The sequence below is a fragment of the Cottoperca gobio genome, chromosome 1 (assembly GCF_900634415.1).
Source record: "Cottoperca gobio chromosome 1, fCotGob3.1, whole genome shotgun sequence".
Classification (NCBI taxonomy): domain Eukaryota; kingdom Metazoa; phylum Chordata; class Actinopteri; order Perciformes; family Bovichtidae; genus Cottoperca; species Cottoperca gobio.
The window spans coordinates 4,161,965-4,175,137 of NC_041355.1; the positions used below are offsets into that span (position 1 = coordinate 4,161,965).

Genomic DNA, 13,173 nt, shown 5'->3' on the forward strand with positions numbered 1-13,173 from the left:
TTAAATGTGGAACTATTTATTAACTATTAACATCATTAGTGAAAACCTTTTTTGAGTAGCCTGAACCTAAAATATATCTATAATATAGATAGCTTTGTCTGGGAAGACCCAGAAGTGCAAAAGTCTAAATGAGAGCAAACACGTATTGTATTTAGAGAACACAGAATCACAAGTAGGAACAATGAAGTCGGGAGTATGTTTCAGACCGGACAGATTTTCAGAACGGACCTACAAGCAGTCGGGAGTGCTGATCATTTCGGTAAGAAAAATTGCAAATCAGACTCTTACATTTCAAATAACACCTATATTTGACATCCAGGAACATAACTGCTAGAAAACCTAAATATTATATAAAAACGGCTATGACTAAAGTTAATTTAATTTAATTTATTTACCATGTGATTCTACGTGTCAGGTCTGTGCTTGCTGCAACAGCTAGCCAACATTAACATGTTATAAACTAATAATTGATTACTGATCATGTTTGTCCTCAACAAATGGCATTACTGTTAACCAACAGATTAGAAATCCGTGTGTATTTATTGACAACAGGAATCAAATAAAATGCTTATAGAAACTTCTACACAAAGTCACTTGGCTAACTAATGTTCTGTGTTTGCAGGTAACCAGCCGTTAGCCCTGTTGAACCAGCCGTTAGCCCTGTTGAACCAGCCGTTAGCCCTGTTGAACCAGCCGTTAGCCCTGTGGAAACCAGTCTGTTGAACCAGCCGTTAGCCCTGTGGAAACCAGTCTGTTGAACCAGCTGTTAGCCCTGTGGAAACCAGTCTGTTGAACCAGCTGTTAGCCCTGTGGAAACCAGTCTGTTGAACCAGCCGTTAGCCCTGTGGAAACCAGTCTGTTGAACCAGCTGTTAGCCCTGTGGAAACCAGTCTGTTGAACCAGCCGTTAGCCCTGTGGAAACCAGTCTGTTGAACCAGCCGTTAGCCCTGTGGAAACCAGTCTGTTGAACCAGCTGTTAGCCCTGTGGAAACCAGTCTGTTGAACCAGCTGTTAGCTCCGTTTATACGAGTCAGAGATGCCCAAAAGAAAACCGGCGCCCGGAAAAAGGCCGAGAGTCGAAAAGAGCGAGAGAAACAGTCGCGAGCCAACCGGGATGTTATCGATGTGGCCAAACACCCTTGCAACTTTACCATGGTATATTACTTAACGCATAATGACAACACTCAAATGATCTTGTATGAAGTACTGTTTCTTATATTGTTACTTTGTGGTCTTCTGTTTTTTGTAGGACTGCGACAAATGTCAGAGGTAAGTGTAACTGTATTGTATTATAAACATTTATTCAGGTATCACTGGTCAACTAGTTAACAAACATTTGTTTCTCCTTGTAATGTCACCTGGTAGAAAACAGAAGAACAGAGCTTTCTGCTACTTCTGTAATTCAGTGCAGAAGCTGCCTCTGTGCGCTCAGTGTGGTGAGTAAACTGCACACATGTTTACATGTATGTCCTTAAATTGCTATAATTTAAAATAATTTAACTAGTTAGTCTGTCTCTCAAATCTTACCGTCAGACCTACGCTGACCCAGCACCAAGCTCTTTCACCTCCTACTGAAGACATGAATATTATTAAACAGATCATGAATCTCTAGTTTTTAACAATCGTTCATCAGTAGGAGTAAATAGTGCACGTGTTGGGGACTATTATCAGCCACGGATTTGGTACTTAAGAGACTATTTTTAGCACCAGGTCAGGATGATGTTTACGGGATCAGCTCATGTCATAATTAAGGAACCAGTGCAACTGTGGTTCATTCATATGTTCTGAATACTTTTTGAACAACAGGAGAGGTCTATGGCACAGAAGAAAAAGCTCTTTGGCTGCACATACGTTACATGTAGGATCAGTTCATTGTTGATTTGCTGACAATAAAGCAAAAAATATAGTCCTGTAAAACAAAAAGTTGCAATATGATACCTTGGATGTCGAGATAAGAGTTTATTCCCCTGGAATGGGTCAACAGGGTACTGCTGAGGTTCAGGTCCTCATGTATCAAGTCAGTGGAGTTCAGTGTAAATGTTGAAAATATTCTACTTTAGCGCCCCCGAGTGGTGGTATCTAAAAGAGACACTTTTGAAGACAACAGTGCATTCTAATTATGTACTGCCAAAAAACTTTTACCATCGTAAAAAGTGTCAAATATTCTACAATATCATCAGAATTCCCCACAAAGTGGTGTTAAAATAGATTGGGATACCTTAATAAACTATGACATTCCTAATGCTTGTGTTGTCAGGCAAAACCAAGTGCATGAAGTCTTCCGATTGTGTCGTCAAACATCCTGGGATCCACACCACTGGAATGGCCATGGTGGTAAGTTAGCAACATTTCTTAATCCGTATCATCACACGGTGAGGATGCCTTTTTGGGCTTCGACCCCTTCGCACTTAGCAATCCTTATGGGACATCTGGTTGTTGCAACGATGTAAGAGTAGGTACAGAACTAGTTATAGGTAGTATTTGTTTTTAAAACTGTGTTTGTCTGTAAATAATGTTTGATTATTTTAGTTCAGTTTAGCCGGGGGTTGCTACTGTGCTTTTATTCATTTCAATTAGTTTTATTGTGACGTCTGCAGTTTCTTTAATGTGAAACAAATGTTCATTACAGGAGACAATAAAAGTGAAAGTGACCTCCAGTCAGCAAACTACTTGTTCTACACTATCATGCACATTGTTTGGATTTGGTGTGCGGTGGCATAGGATACAATGAGTAAGCATCAAAGGAATGAGATTGTGTAAAGACCAACACTATTGAAATTGTAAAATGTGTGCACAGAGTAGTAATGTACCTCTAAGAGGAAGTGGGATCATGGGACACTTTTTAAAATTGTTTTCATATAAATGTTCTTCTTTACCACAAGGGGGCAGTATGTGACTTCTGTGAAGCTTGGGTGTGCCACGGCAGGAAATGTCTGAGCACTCACTCCTGTGTGTGTCCTCTGACTGATGCAGACTGCATCGAGTGTGAACGTGCTGTCTGGGATCATGGTAGGTCCCCTCCCCCCCTCCCCCTGTTTGAAATTCTCCCTGTCACGTCAGTGTCAAACTAATAATCAACTATGGCTGTTTTAACATAGGAGGGCGAATCTTCCGCTGTTCCTTCTGTGACAACTTCTTGTGTGAGGATGATCAGTTTGAGCATCAGGCGAGCTGCCAAGTCCTCCAGGCAGAAACATACAAATGTGAGTCATTTGGTTTGGCTTTCACAATGTCAGTTATTAGCTTTTTGTGGTTAACGGGGGGGGGAAGGGGAAGTGGAAGTGGAAGTGTATCTTATCCGTTGCCGAAAATAATATCTAGAGGGAATGTGATTGTTTAAACTTTGGCTTTCCTTTTCTAATGGATCATTTTAGGTGTTTCCTGTAACCGACTGGGACAACACTCCTGCCTGCGCTGCAAGGTGAGGGGGAACATCTATCCTCGCGTCAGAAAACACAGTAGAGGGAGTTCATTGTTGTATTGCTGCTTCTTAGGCTGCAGTGAGCTCTATCAAGACCCGTCTTATCAGCTTACATCACAAATTGTTTCTTCAACTCAAAAACAACCCACATCTGCTAACGGATTAGACAAGAGTCAAACATGATTCCCCTTTGGTTTTACTTGAGTCTGCTCCACAACAGGAAACATCCCCGACCTGCAGGAAACATGTAATCTAGATTTAAGATTAAAACAGGAAACTTTCTACTGAATAGCAGCAAGAGCGTGCTCCAGTCAGATACAACTGAACTCTCCAAATGAGGCTGAAGCTGTTGCCAGAAGATACATTAAAGCAGTGTGCATGTTATTGACACCAGGCTACATGATCTCTGAACTGTTAGATCAAACCAGTTGGTTATGTCCCCGGGATATAAGGGTTACTAATGGTCAAAGTTATCGCATGGCAGCTTTATCTACAAAATGCACTTGTGGCTTGGCAGTGTGTGACAGCACTTGGCCAGCGCATGTTACTGATGCAGCACATGTCATCACAGGTGAACTAGACTTGCTTTACTTAAAATGTATACAACCAGAAGTCGTATGTAGAGAAGAATACACTATTAAGTGCTGCAAAATGTGCCACTTTTTATGTGCATGTTCAATCAGTGTTGATGGTAAATGTAGCAGATTGAAGCAATACATATAATGAACTAGAAAGCTGAGTTCTGAGTGCCTACATGTACCAGGATGCATTGCACCTGAGCTTCTGGTGCACAGGGTGCAGTCGCAGCCTCTGCCTCTCTCCGCTGCATTTCTTTGGCCCTATGCTCTTGCTCGGATTAATAGGGCTGAATATCGGCCAAATGACAGTAACATGTATCCTCGTCCATAACATCCTTTGCACTCGTGTTTCAGATGCCATTTTCGCTTTCGCTTTTCGCGAACAAGGAAGTTGTGGTTTTGAGAGACGTGTAGAACATGAGCGTCCCCTGGCTACCAAGAGAGGGAGACTAGAAATCCAAGATGAAATATCCTGTAGTTCGTCCTTCCTTCCTATGTCACTGTCGCGTCAAATGACTGCACTGGATGAAAGAAGAAGAAGAAGAAGAAGAACAGGAGAACTCTGCTTCCTCGGTCAAAAAAGCTCACACTGAGGAATGTATTGCTTCAATTGACTTGATTTACCATCAACACTGATTAGTGATCCACATACAAGGTGCCAAATGTCTCTTTGGCACATTTTTGCAAGTCTGTCTTAAAAGCAATACTCACGTGCCCATATGTACGTTTAAAAAGTAATTGTTGGGTATAATGACACCTCGAGTTCATACGGGCAGAGAGGGATCTCTTTTTGCGCAAATCTAGTGAGCATCCTCGTCTTGTGTCGCAGGTGTTTTGTCCCGCAACAAAATTCTGAACCGAAATGCCGTGTGTAGTTTATTCCTCATATTGGCTACAGCTGAACTTTGCTGTGCATTTTTGCACAGATTGAGGACGGTGGATTCTGTCCCTCATATTTTAGGGTGGACTGTTAGGAAGGGACATTTCCACAGCCAGTATGGACAGGAGGAATGACTACAGTGTTGCTGTCCAAACTGTCCCCTTTTTTTAAAGCCTGTAGATCAGTCTGTTACATACAGGCTGTAAATGAATTATTATTCAACGTTTTTATAAAAAAAATAAAGTTTGGTTGTCACTTGTGTCTTTAATAACGTAGACAGAATGGAAATAGGAATGGTCAGAGAAGCTTTATCAAAGTGTGCAGGAGGAGAAGGGACAGCTGGTGTATCCTTCTCCGCTCAGGTGAGACGCTCTGTAGTGGAGGCCAGAGAAAAGGAAGACATGAATCCCTTTCTTTAAACGAGCCTGAGCAGTCATTGGATTTCATTCTCACATTTCAAACCAGAATCTTTAGCATTCGTATCAAGATAATGTGTCGCTAACATTTCCATGTGATGATTGAACCGTTTCTTGTGTGTCCTCTCAGGCCTGTTACTGTGATGACCACGCCAAGAGTAAGGTCTTCAAACAGGAAAAAGGCAAAGCCCCACCCTGCCCTAAGTGTGGTCATGAGACCCAGGAGACCAAAGACCTCAGCATGTCCAGTGAGTCTCAACTTGTTTTTTTCCACTCAAGGAAGCGGCAGCAGCAGCATCGTCATTTTGAAAACGAAACAGAAAGACACGTCTATAAAAAAGGAACTTTTATTTCCTTTTAAAAGTTGAAAAAGAATTCCCTCAGAGAGTTGCTTGTCAACTCTGAGACAAAGTGTGGTAAACAAAGACTGCTTTGGCTCCTGTTTTTCCTCCTTCAACTTGTACTTGTGATTTATTGTAATGTTAACACTGCACTATTTATGAGAGAGGTTTATGAAAGCGCTGCATCTGACCATGTTTTATATGCGCCTGCATGAATACTTTAAGTACAACATTGTACTATTGCAACGTAGCCAAATTGTAATGTGATGTAATTGAGTTATTGAGCTTGGAGCTTCGTCCTTGGCCGTAGAAGTAGTCATTTAACAAAAAAAGTCTCCACTCGAGGTCCACTTACAAGATTTCCTCTGGAGTGTTTACCCGCAGACATGATCCGTTATATTTCTCTAAATTTATGTTCATTTCTATTTCATGTTTTCATACAAAATTATGTTTTTATATTTTTCTTTCATAAGCAAGGAGATGTGTCATTTCCAGAAACCCAGATAAGAATCAGAGCTGTCATTCTCAAAAAGACCTTTTAGAACGGCAGTAAATGTTGTTTTAAGATGTATTTTTCAGGCTTTGGTGATGCAGCAGAGGCCTTATCCTTTTTACATTTACTGTTATTAATCTGTAATGCATTAACATGGTTTTCATCTTACTGACACTTCTCCGTCCCAGTAAAGAGCTAATGTCCCATCTGTGTGTTCTCCGCAGCTCGCACTCTGAAGTTCGGCCGGCAGGCCGGTGCTGAAGATGACGACGATTACGGAGCGTCAGGGTACGACTCCTACTGGAAGAACCTAGCAACCGGAGGAGACAAACCTGACAACTACGGAGACGGTGATGACGATGAGGAAGACGACTATGACGAGGACGAGGATGAGGACGATGACGATGACGATGAAGAAGAGGAAGAAGAAGGTGTAGAGGAAAAGGCCGCCGATGCCGTGGCTGGTCTTAAACTGGAAGAGGCTGCCTGAGCTGAGGCAAAGACTGGAGAGCACAGTCCCATAGATCCAAATGATTCACCGCGGATATGTTCACTTGTTACAATGCAGCAATGAATCGGGACGTCAAGAATACAGTTGGTATAACTAAAGCTGGGTGTCGATACTAGTACACACACACACACACACACACACACACACACACACACACACACACACACACACACACACACACACACACACACGATGAGTTTATCTACAAAACCCACACAAGCAGCCACACAGTCAGTAATGTTTTTAAGTATTCAGTGTCCGTGCCCATCTACAAGAGCATTTCAGGTTAAAAATAATTACAGGGTTGGGTGTAATATTCCGAGAAAAAACTCAAATTTCCTAGATTAAAGTCGTACATTTGCAAAACAAGACAAAACTCTGAAATGAAAAGGGGAATTTGCACAGTGTGCTTTTCTTCTTCTGATTCATGCTTAAGATAAAATGATGATTCTGGCTTTAAATCACAAGTATTATTGTTTAATCCGAGCAAGCTGTGACTTCTGTGGTGTGATGAGGTCGATCCAAGCTTGCAAAGTAAAACAATGTGGTTCCCTTATAAAACAAACACACAATTTATGATAATCTCAGATTATTCAAAATTCTTTCTCCTGGAAATTCAGAGTTTTTTCTCACAATATTTCCCCCCTCCCCCGGCTCTGTATTTACTAAATTTTTACCTCCAACGGCCCTTACCTATAACATGCTGTCATACTTATCTTAGAGACAACTTGTCTTCTGCTTTGTTGTTACATCCAGGGCTATATTAATGCACTATGAGGCCACGGTGCTGAAACGGTAAATCCCCATATCAAAGTTTTCTTTGAAAGATTTCCACAATCTTCCTCAACATAGAAACACAAGAGTGTCATGGATAATGCTATACATGTGTGTTATGATCATCAGTTATAATTATATCAACTTTGTTTCAGCGGTATTGTGTTTTTTTCTCTGTCAGATTGGAGAGGCAGACGGCTCTGAATACTACAATACCCATGAGCCTCAGTTGCATCGCTTAAGTTGCAGGAACAAAAATAGTGCTATAGTTGCCAAATTTATCCAAACTTGACCAAAATGTGAATTAATCTAAACTGTTTGGCTATCTTTATTTTGTTTGTTTGCTAGCTTGTTGTTAGCGGCACGTAAGAGAATTTCAGGCTCAGTGATTCGATGATTCCTACACGCGCTTAGTGAACTTCTACCTGTGTTATTTGATGTCTACGGGTTTGTTTCTGTAATACTTTCTGAGCTAGTCAGTCATCTTTTGTACTGATTATGCAACTTATTGAACTTTGGTTGCCTGAAATAACCCCTCCCACTTCGCAACTCAATAATGCACAATAATCCTAAACTTTGAATTCATATTTTTTATTTTTGGTGTGGTATATTCCCCAACACATAGGCAGTTACACACAACACATCCATGTGTGTGGTTGGTAATCCATTCCTGTTACAGCCTGAAGTATAACACGTTATATTCATGATGTCTTTACTGTGTAATAAGTGTTGATCTGATGAGGAATTAATCTGCATCATATTGTGGTCATTGGATTGGGTTTCCTTTGCTTCAATACAACACAAAGGCTGTCCAAACAATTTAACATATTTGCCCTGATTCTTGTAATTTGTGGAGACGTGTTTGTGTTAAATATGCCAATAAATAATCATTTAAACAAAGAGTATTTGAGTGATCATATTCATACTTCAAATGGCACTGATATTTATATACCTATACCTATATATCTGTGGAATCAAATATAAACTACAAGCAGTCAACCGTTTCCCTGACACCTCCTGGTGAGTAACTAAAGTGACGAATCGGAAGAGGAGTGAACTTGAACGCCACATGACTAGCAGCAGGGCGTGTTTGGGTCGATCTTTGGAGCGGGATCTGGACTGCACTCCTCGAGCGTTAATAACACGGGACACGGACCAATGAGAAAAAAAAGATTTATAAGAACATGTGAAATGCAAAAATGTGATAGTGACTTGCTGCTCCGCTGGGTAGGAGAGAGACTGCTGCACAGATAACAGACTTCATGACGGCTGTCCCGGCTATCCTCGTCCAGCCCACATGCCACGTCCAGCCCGGAGACCTGGGAGAGGTGAGCTGACTTTCTGTGTGTGTGTGTGTGTGTGTGTGTGTGTGTGTGTGTGTGTGTGTGTGTGTGTGTGTGTGTGTGTGTGTGTCGGAAATGTATTCAACCTGTGGCTTAACTACACCCCAGATTTGGACTTGTAGTATAAATACAAGTTTTCATTTAGGAGGCAAAGTTCACAAAGGTGGGAAATAACTGGTGCGTAATGATCGGAGGTGATCCACGTGCGCCCACGGGAGAGAGTCCAGCTGCTCTCGGTGAACCGTGCAACACTATGGTTATTTGGTTGATACCAAATCGAACACCACTATGGTCACTGGTTTTAGTTTCACTTTCAGTTAGTGCGGAGGACTGGAGTTGGTTCAACAAGCCCCTCCTTCTGGATTTACATAGCTCCGACATGACGCGCATGGCTGCACAGCTGTCAAAAGTGTGGCAGGATGGACGGGAACCACGTGCACATCAGTCATTTACCTGCTGTTTACATTACATTACATCAAATTACAGTTAATTTAGCTGACGCTTTTGTCCAAAGTGCAAACAATCATGACAACTCCGAACAGCAAGAATCTTGTAAGTACAATAGCTTCAATTGTATAAGTGAACACTGTCTTCAAATAAGCCAGTTTGAAGTGCAACATACAGAAACAATAGAATACAAATTCAACTATTAGCTATAAATAAGCCAAACAATAAGTGCAACACACAAAGAACAGTTATTTAGTTTTCTTCATTGGTCGAGGTGCAGTTGAAACAGGTGAGTTCAGTCTGCAGGTGTGAAGACTGTCTGCTGTCCTGACATCACTGGGGAGCTCGTTCCACCATTTTGGAGTCAGGATAGCAAACAGGCGGGTTTTGTTTGAGGGAAATCTGGATCCCACTCGCAGTGAGGGAGCGGCGAGCCGATTGGCCGACGCAGAGCGAAGTGAACGTGCTGGAGTGTATGGTTCGAAGGGGCTGATCCATTCACAGCACGGTGGACCAGCACCAGAGTCTTGAAGCAGATTCGGGCCGCCACTGGTAGGCAGTGAAGGGAGCGGAGGAGCGGTGTAGTGTGGGAGAACTTGGGTAGATTGAAGACCAGTCGGGTCTGCTGCATTCTGGATGAGCTGTAGAGGTCACATGCAGGCAGTCCAGCGAGGAGGGAGCTGCAGTAGTGAAGGCGTGAGATGACCTGAGCCTGGACCAGAACCTGTGTCGCCTTCTGAGACAGTAGGGGACGTAACTTGTACTTAACTCGTCTCAGTTCTCATCAACTTGTAAGTCGCATTTGATCAAGATGGCGCAAATTCTGACTAATTTATATATTGTTGGATAGTAGAATCTAAAAAAAAATCATGTTCTATATGTGTTTGATGTTTAACATCTCAATCTGTTAAATACACTAACTACAGCCGTCAGATGAATGTAGTGGAGTAGAAAGTGCAGTATTTTCCTCTGAAATGTAGTAAAGTAGAAGTATAAAGTTGCATACAATGGAAATACAAAGTAAAAGTAAGTAAGTTAGATTTCAGAGGGAAATAGTCATTTTTACTCCACCTACATTCATTTGCCAGATGTCGTTACTCTGCAGATCATCTTCTATAAAAAACAAGATGCATCGTTGCAGATTAAACTGCACAACAGCATGTAGTTAAAGTCCCTCCACTCTACAACGTGCTTCACATGTTTGATGAAGGATGTACAGTATGTGCAGAGTTTGACACTGAAGGAGGAACGTTTGCCCGTGTGAAGTAGGAGACATCTTGTGTCTAGCAATCTTAAAATGTACAATATTTATTCATAGATTCTGGACGGGAACACACTAACTGAAGAAAATGTTAAAAGATTTTGTTTGCATAAAAGCAAAGTGGTGCAGTGATCATAACTTCAAAGACTTAAATTTCTCTTTACTCAACAGCTGTCAAAATAGCTTTTCACTTTTCAAGTCAGACAGGAAGCCTAAACTATGTTAACAATGTCCCAGATTTACCACGTTGTGTTAAACATGGTGCATTGCTTCATGTTAAAGCCAGCATACAGTAAGTGCTGCATTTTATTATTAGTAACAGAAAACTATTAAACAAAAGTGCAGAATATTTGCTTGAATCTTGCAACTAAAGACATCAGCTTCGGGCTAAATGCGTATGCGATTACTCGATTAATTGAAAAACTATTAATCAGTGGTGAAAATAACTGTTAGTTGATGCTCTACGTGTTATACTTTTCTGTCTATGATATTCAACCCCCCCTCATCAAATATTTCCCAACAGAATACATTATGTATCGTGCAATAGCTAAATATGAGGATACGCCTTGTTCTTGTTGCTCGTCGGGAGACACCAACCCTTTGTCTTCAGTGAGACAAAAGCAGAATTTCATTCAGAGTTTTCCAAAGTGACGCACTTTGAGTCCGTTCTGTCGTTAAATGTAATAAAATACAACTACAATGCAACACGGGGTATCTGGATTATGAACTATGAAAATACACGTCTCCTCAGCAGGTAAACACACTTATAATAAAGCACACTGTGTACCACACACACCTTAAACTTGTAGCCATTCCTTAAATCAAAGGCTATTTAAAAAACAGATGGCTCAGTCTGACTCACAGCTTTTGAATGGCCCACACATGTTGCAATGATGACGGTGAATCAGGAATCTCAGAATGATCTTTATACGCTTTGAATTTGAAAACATCATGCAAGGCAGAGGAGGGGCCGGAGTGGTGTTCAGGGGTTCAGAAAGTACATTGCTTGTTGGAAAGTAAATCAAACAACTACAAGGAGATGCAAATTGGCTACAATGACACAAAACGATCACATAGTTGCAAAGAAATCGTAAAGCGATCACAAAAAGGTAGCCACATCAAATTTCAAAATGTCTGTCGACGTGGATTCACAGTACAGAGACTGCACTGCTACCAACGGGGCAGCAAATAACAGCAAGATGACGCAATACTTGGCTGTGAGGTTTGTTCGCCTCGCGTGATTTAAGGGCTGCTGAAAACAAGAAAATATCTGAAGCATTACAAAAAACATTCACATACTTGTGGGCCAAGTTACTCAACAAACTAAGACTGAAATACCTTTACTGGTTACATTTATATTTGTCTTCCAGTTTTGTTACCTTGGCTCTTATGTGTGCATGTTTGACATTTTAAGTACTATGCGCTTTAGTAAAGTAGCGTTAAGGTAAAATCGACGCTGCTAAAGTCAACAGTCTCAATTCAAGCGTGACAAAATAACCTGAAGGATGACAAACTAACATTTCCTTGTATTTTTTCTAGAAAGGCGTCCAGTTGCAGTCGACCTGTAACCTTTGTCCAGAGAGCCACAAAACTCAGGTCTGGCTTTGTTTCTTAGCTCTGAGGTAGGCATACAGTGTGTGACTTGTTTGTCTAAACGTATATATTGGTTATAAACACGACACTAACCAAATACAACACCAAATAAGTCAGATGTTCTACATTATTCAGAAGATCCTTTTTGTATGATTATAGTTACGTTAAATGGATAAAAAAAAGAATATCATTCGAGCAGTTTAAAAATGAGTCATTTTCTGTCATCCAAAAAACATCTTGACGAACTTGATACCACTCGTCCACACAAGTGTAAATGCCTTGTTGATACTGGGAACTCTCCCTGAGAAGGGAATCCTTTCTTATGTCTTCATCACTTTGAAGGGCTGGCTTTGATGTACAGGGCCCTCCAGTATTATTGGCACCCCTTTAGTAAAAAATGAGGCTGTAAAATGTATTTTACTGTTTATCGTTTTGGCCTTTCACTCAAAATATTCACACAAATCTGACTTTTTCACTGAAGTAAAAATTATTGAAAGAAATTCTTATTTTGACTTTAAATAATAATTTTTCTCCAAAACATGTGACCTTATAATCTCATCTGACCTTATAACCCTGTCCCAATCAAAGCCCCCAGTAACGTTTGGCAAACTGTAGGCGCTTTAGTTTGTTGTTAATTGACAGCAATGGCATTTTTTCTGGCAACCCTCCCAAACAACTTGTGGTGATGTCGGCGGCGTCTGATGGTCGTTTTGGAGACTTTCTGACCCCAAGACTCAACTGACCTCTGCAATTCTCCAGCTGTGATCCTTGGAGATTCTTTTGCCAGTCGAACCATCCTCCTCACGGTGTGTGGCGTCAATGTACACACACACACGTCCTCTTCCAGGCTGATTCTTAACATCTCCTGTTGCTTTAAGCTTCTAAATTATTGCCCTGTAGTGGAAATGGGCATTTTCAACCGTTTCAAGATTTTCTTATATCCATTTCCTGATTTGTGCAGCTCAACAACCTTTCGTCGCAGATCATCAACTGTGTTCTCGGGTCTTGTCTGTGTCACCTCATATTAATACCCCAGTGAAACAGGAAGTCATGGTTGACCAGTTCCTAATCAAACAGGTGAACCTGAAAATGTAACATATGACTGGACATATACT

At 41.1% G+C, this 13,173-nt stretch overlaps 2 protein-coding genes across 3 annotated transcripts in view; both read left to right on the forward strand.

The window, feature by feature from the left end:
* The first annotated feature begins 181 nt into the window (after positions 1-181).
* On the forward strand, positions 182-8,316 carry znf330 (zinc finger protein 330). The gene is made up of 10 exons (XM_029429941.1): positions 182-259; positions 946-1,155; positions 1,250-1,269; positions 1,366-1,436; positions 2,258-2,334; positions 2,883-3,009; positions 3,099-3,203; positions 3,375-3,421; positions 5,426-5,543; positions 6,354-8,316. The coding sequence occupies exons 1-10, from the start codon at positions 182-184 to the stop codon at positions 6,617-6,619; spliced, it is 1,119 nt and encodes a 372-aa protein (XP_029285801.1). The 3' UTR covers positions 6,620-8,316.
* Positions 8,317-8,465: 149 nt separating this feature from the next.
* Positions 8,466-13,173, forward strand: part of il15 (interleukin 15) — a 6,533-nt gene continuing 1,825 nt past the window's right edge. The window contains exons 1-2 of one of the 2 annotated variants that reach the window (XM_029432503.1): positions 8,466-8,742; positions 12,009-12,087. In XM_029432503.1, the coding sequence (XP_029288363.1) occupies positions 8,712-8,742; positions 12,009-12,087 (110 nt within the window). In that variant the 5' untranslated portion in view covers positions 8,466-8,711. Of the gene's footprint in view, positions 8,743-12,004; positions 12,088-13,173 lie in introns of both variants that reach the window. The other variant, XM_029432423.1, reaches the window with a different exon arrangement.

Excerpts from the sequence above, each read along its gene's own strand:
- znf330 (XM_029429941.1), top strand. The coding sequence starts at position 182 with ATGAAGTCGGGAGTATGTTTCAGACCGGACAGATTTTCAGAACGGACC. Across the intron at positions 1,156-1,249 it reads ACCCTTGCAACTTTACCATG|GACTGCGACAAATGTCAGAG; the intron begins GTATATTACTTA and ends TGTTTTTTGTAG. Across the intron at positions 2,335-2,882 it reads CCACTGGAATGGCCATGGTG|GGGGCAGTATGTGACTTCTG; the intron begins GTAAGTTAGCAA and ends CTTTACCACAAG.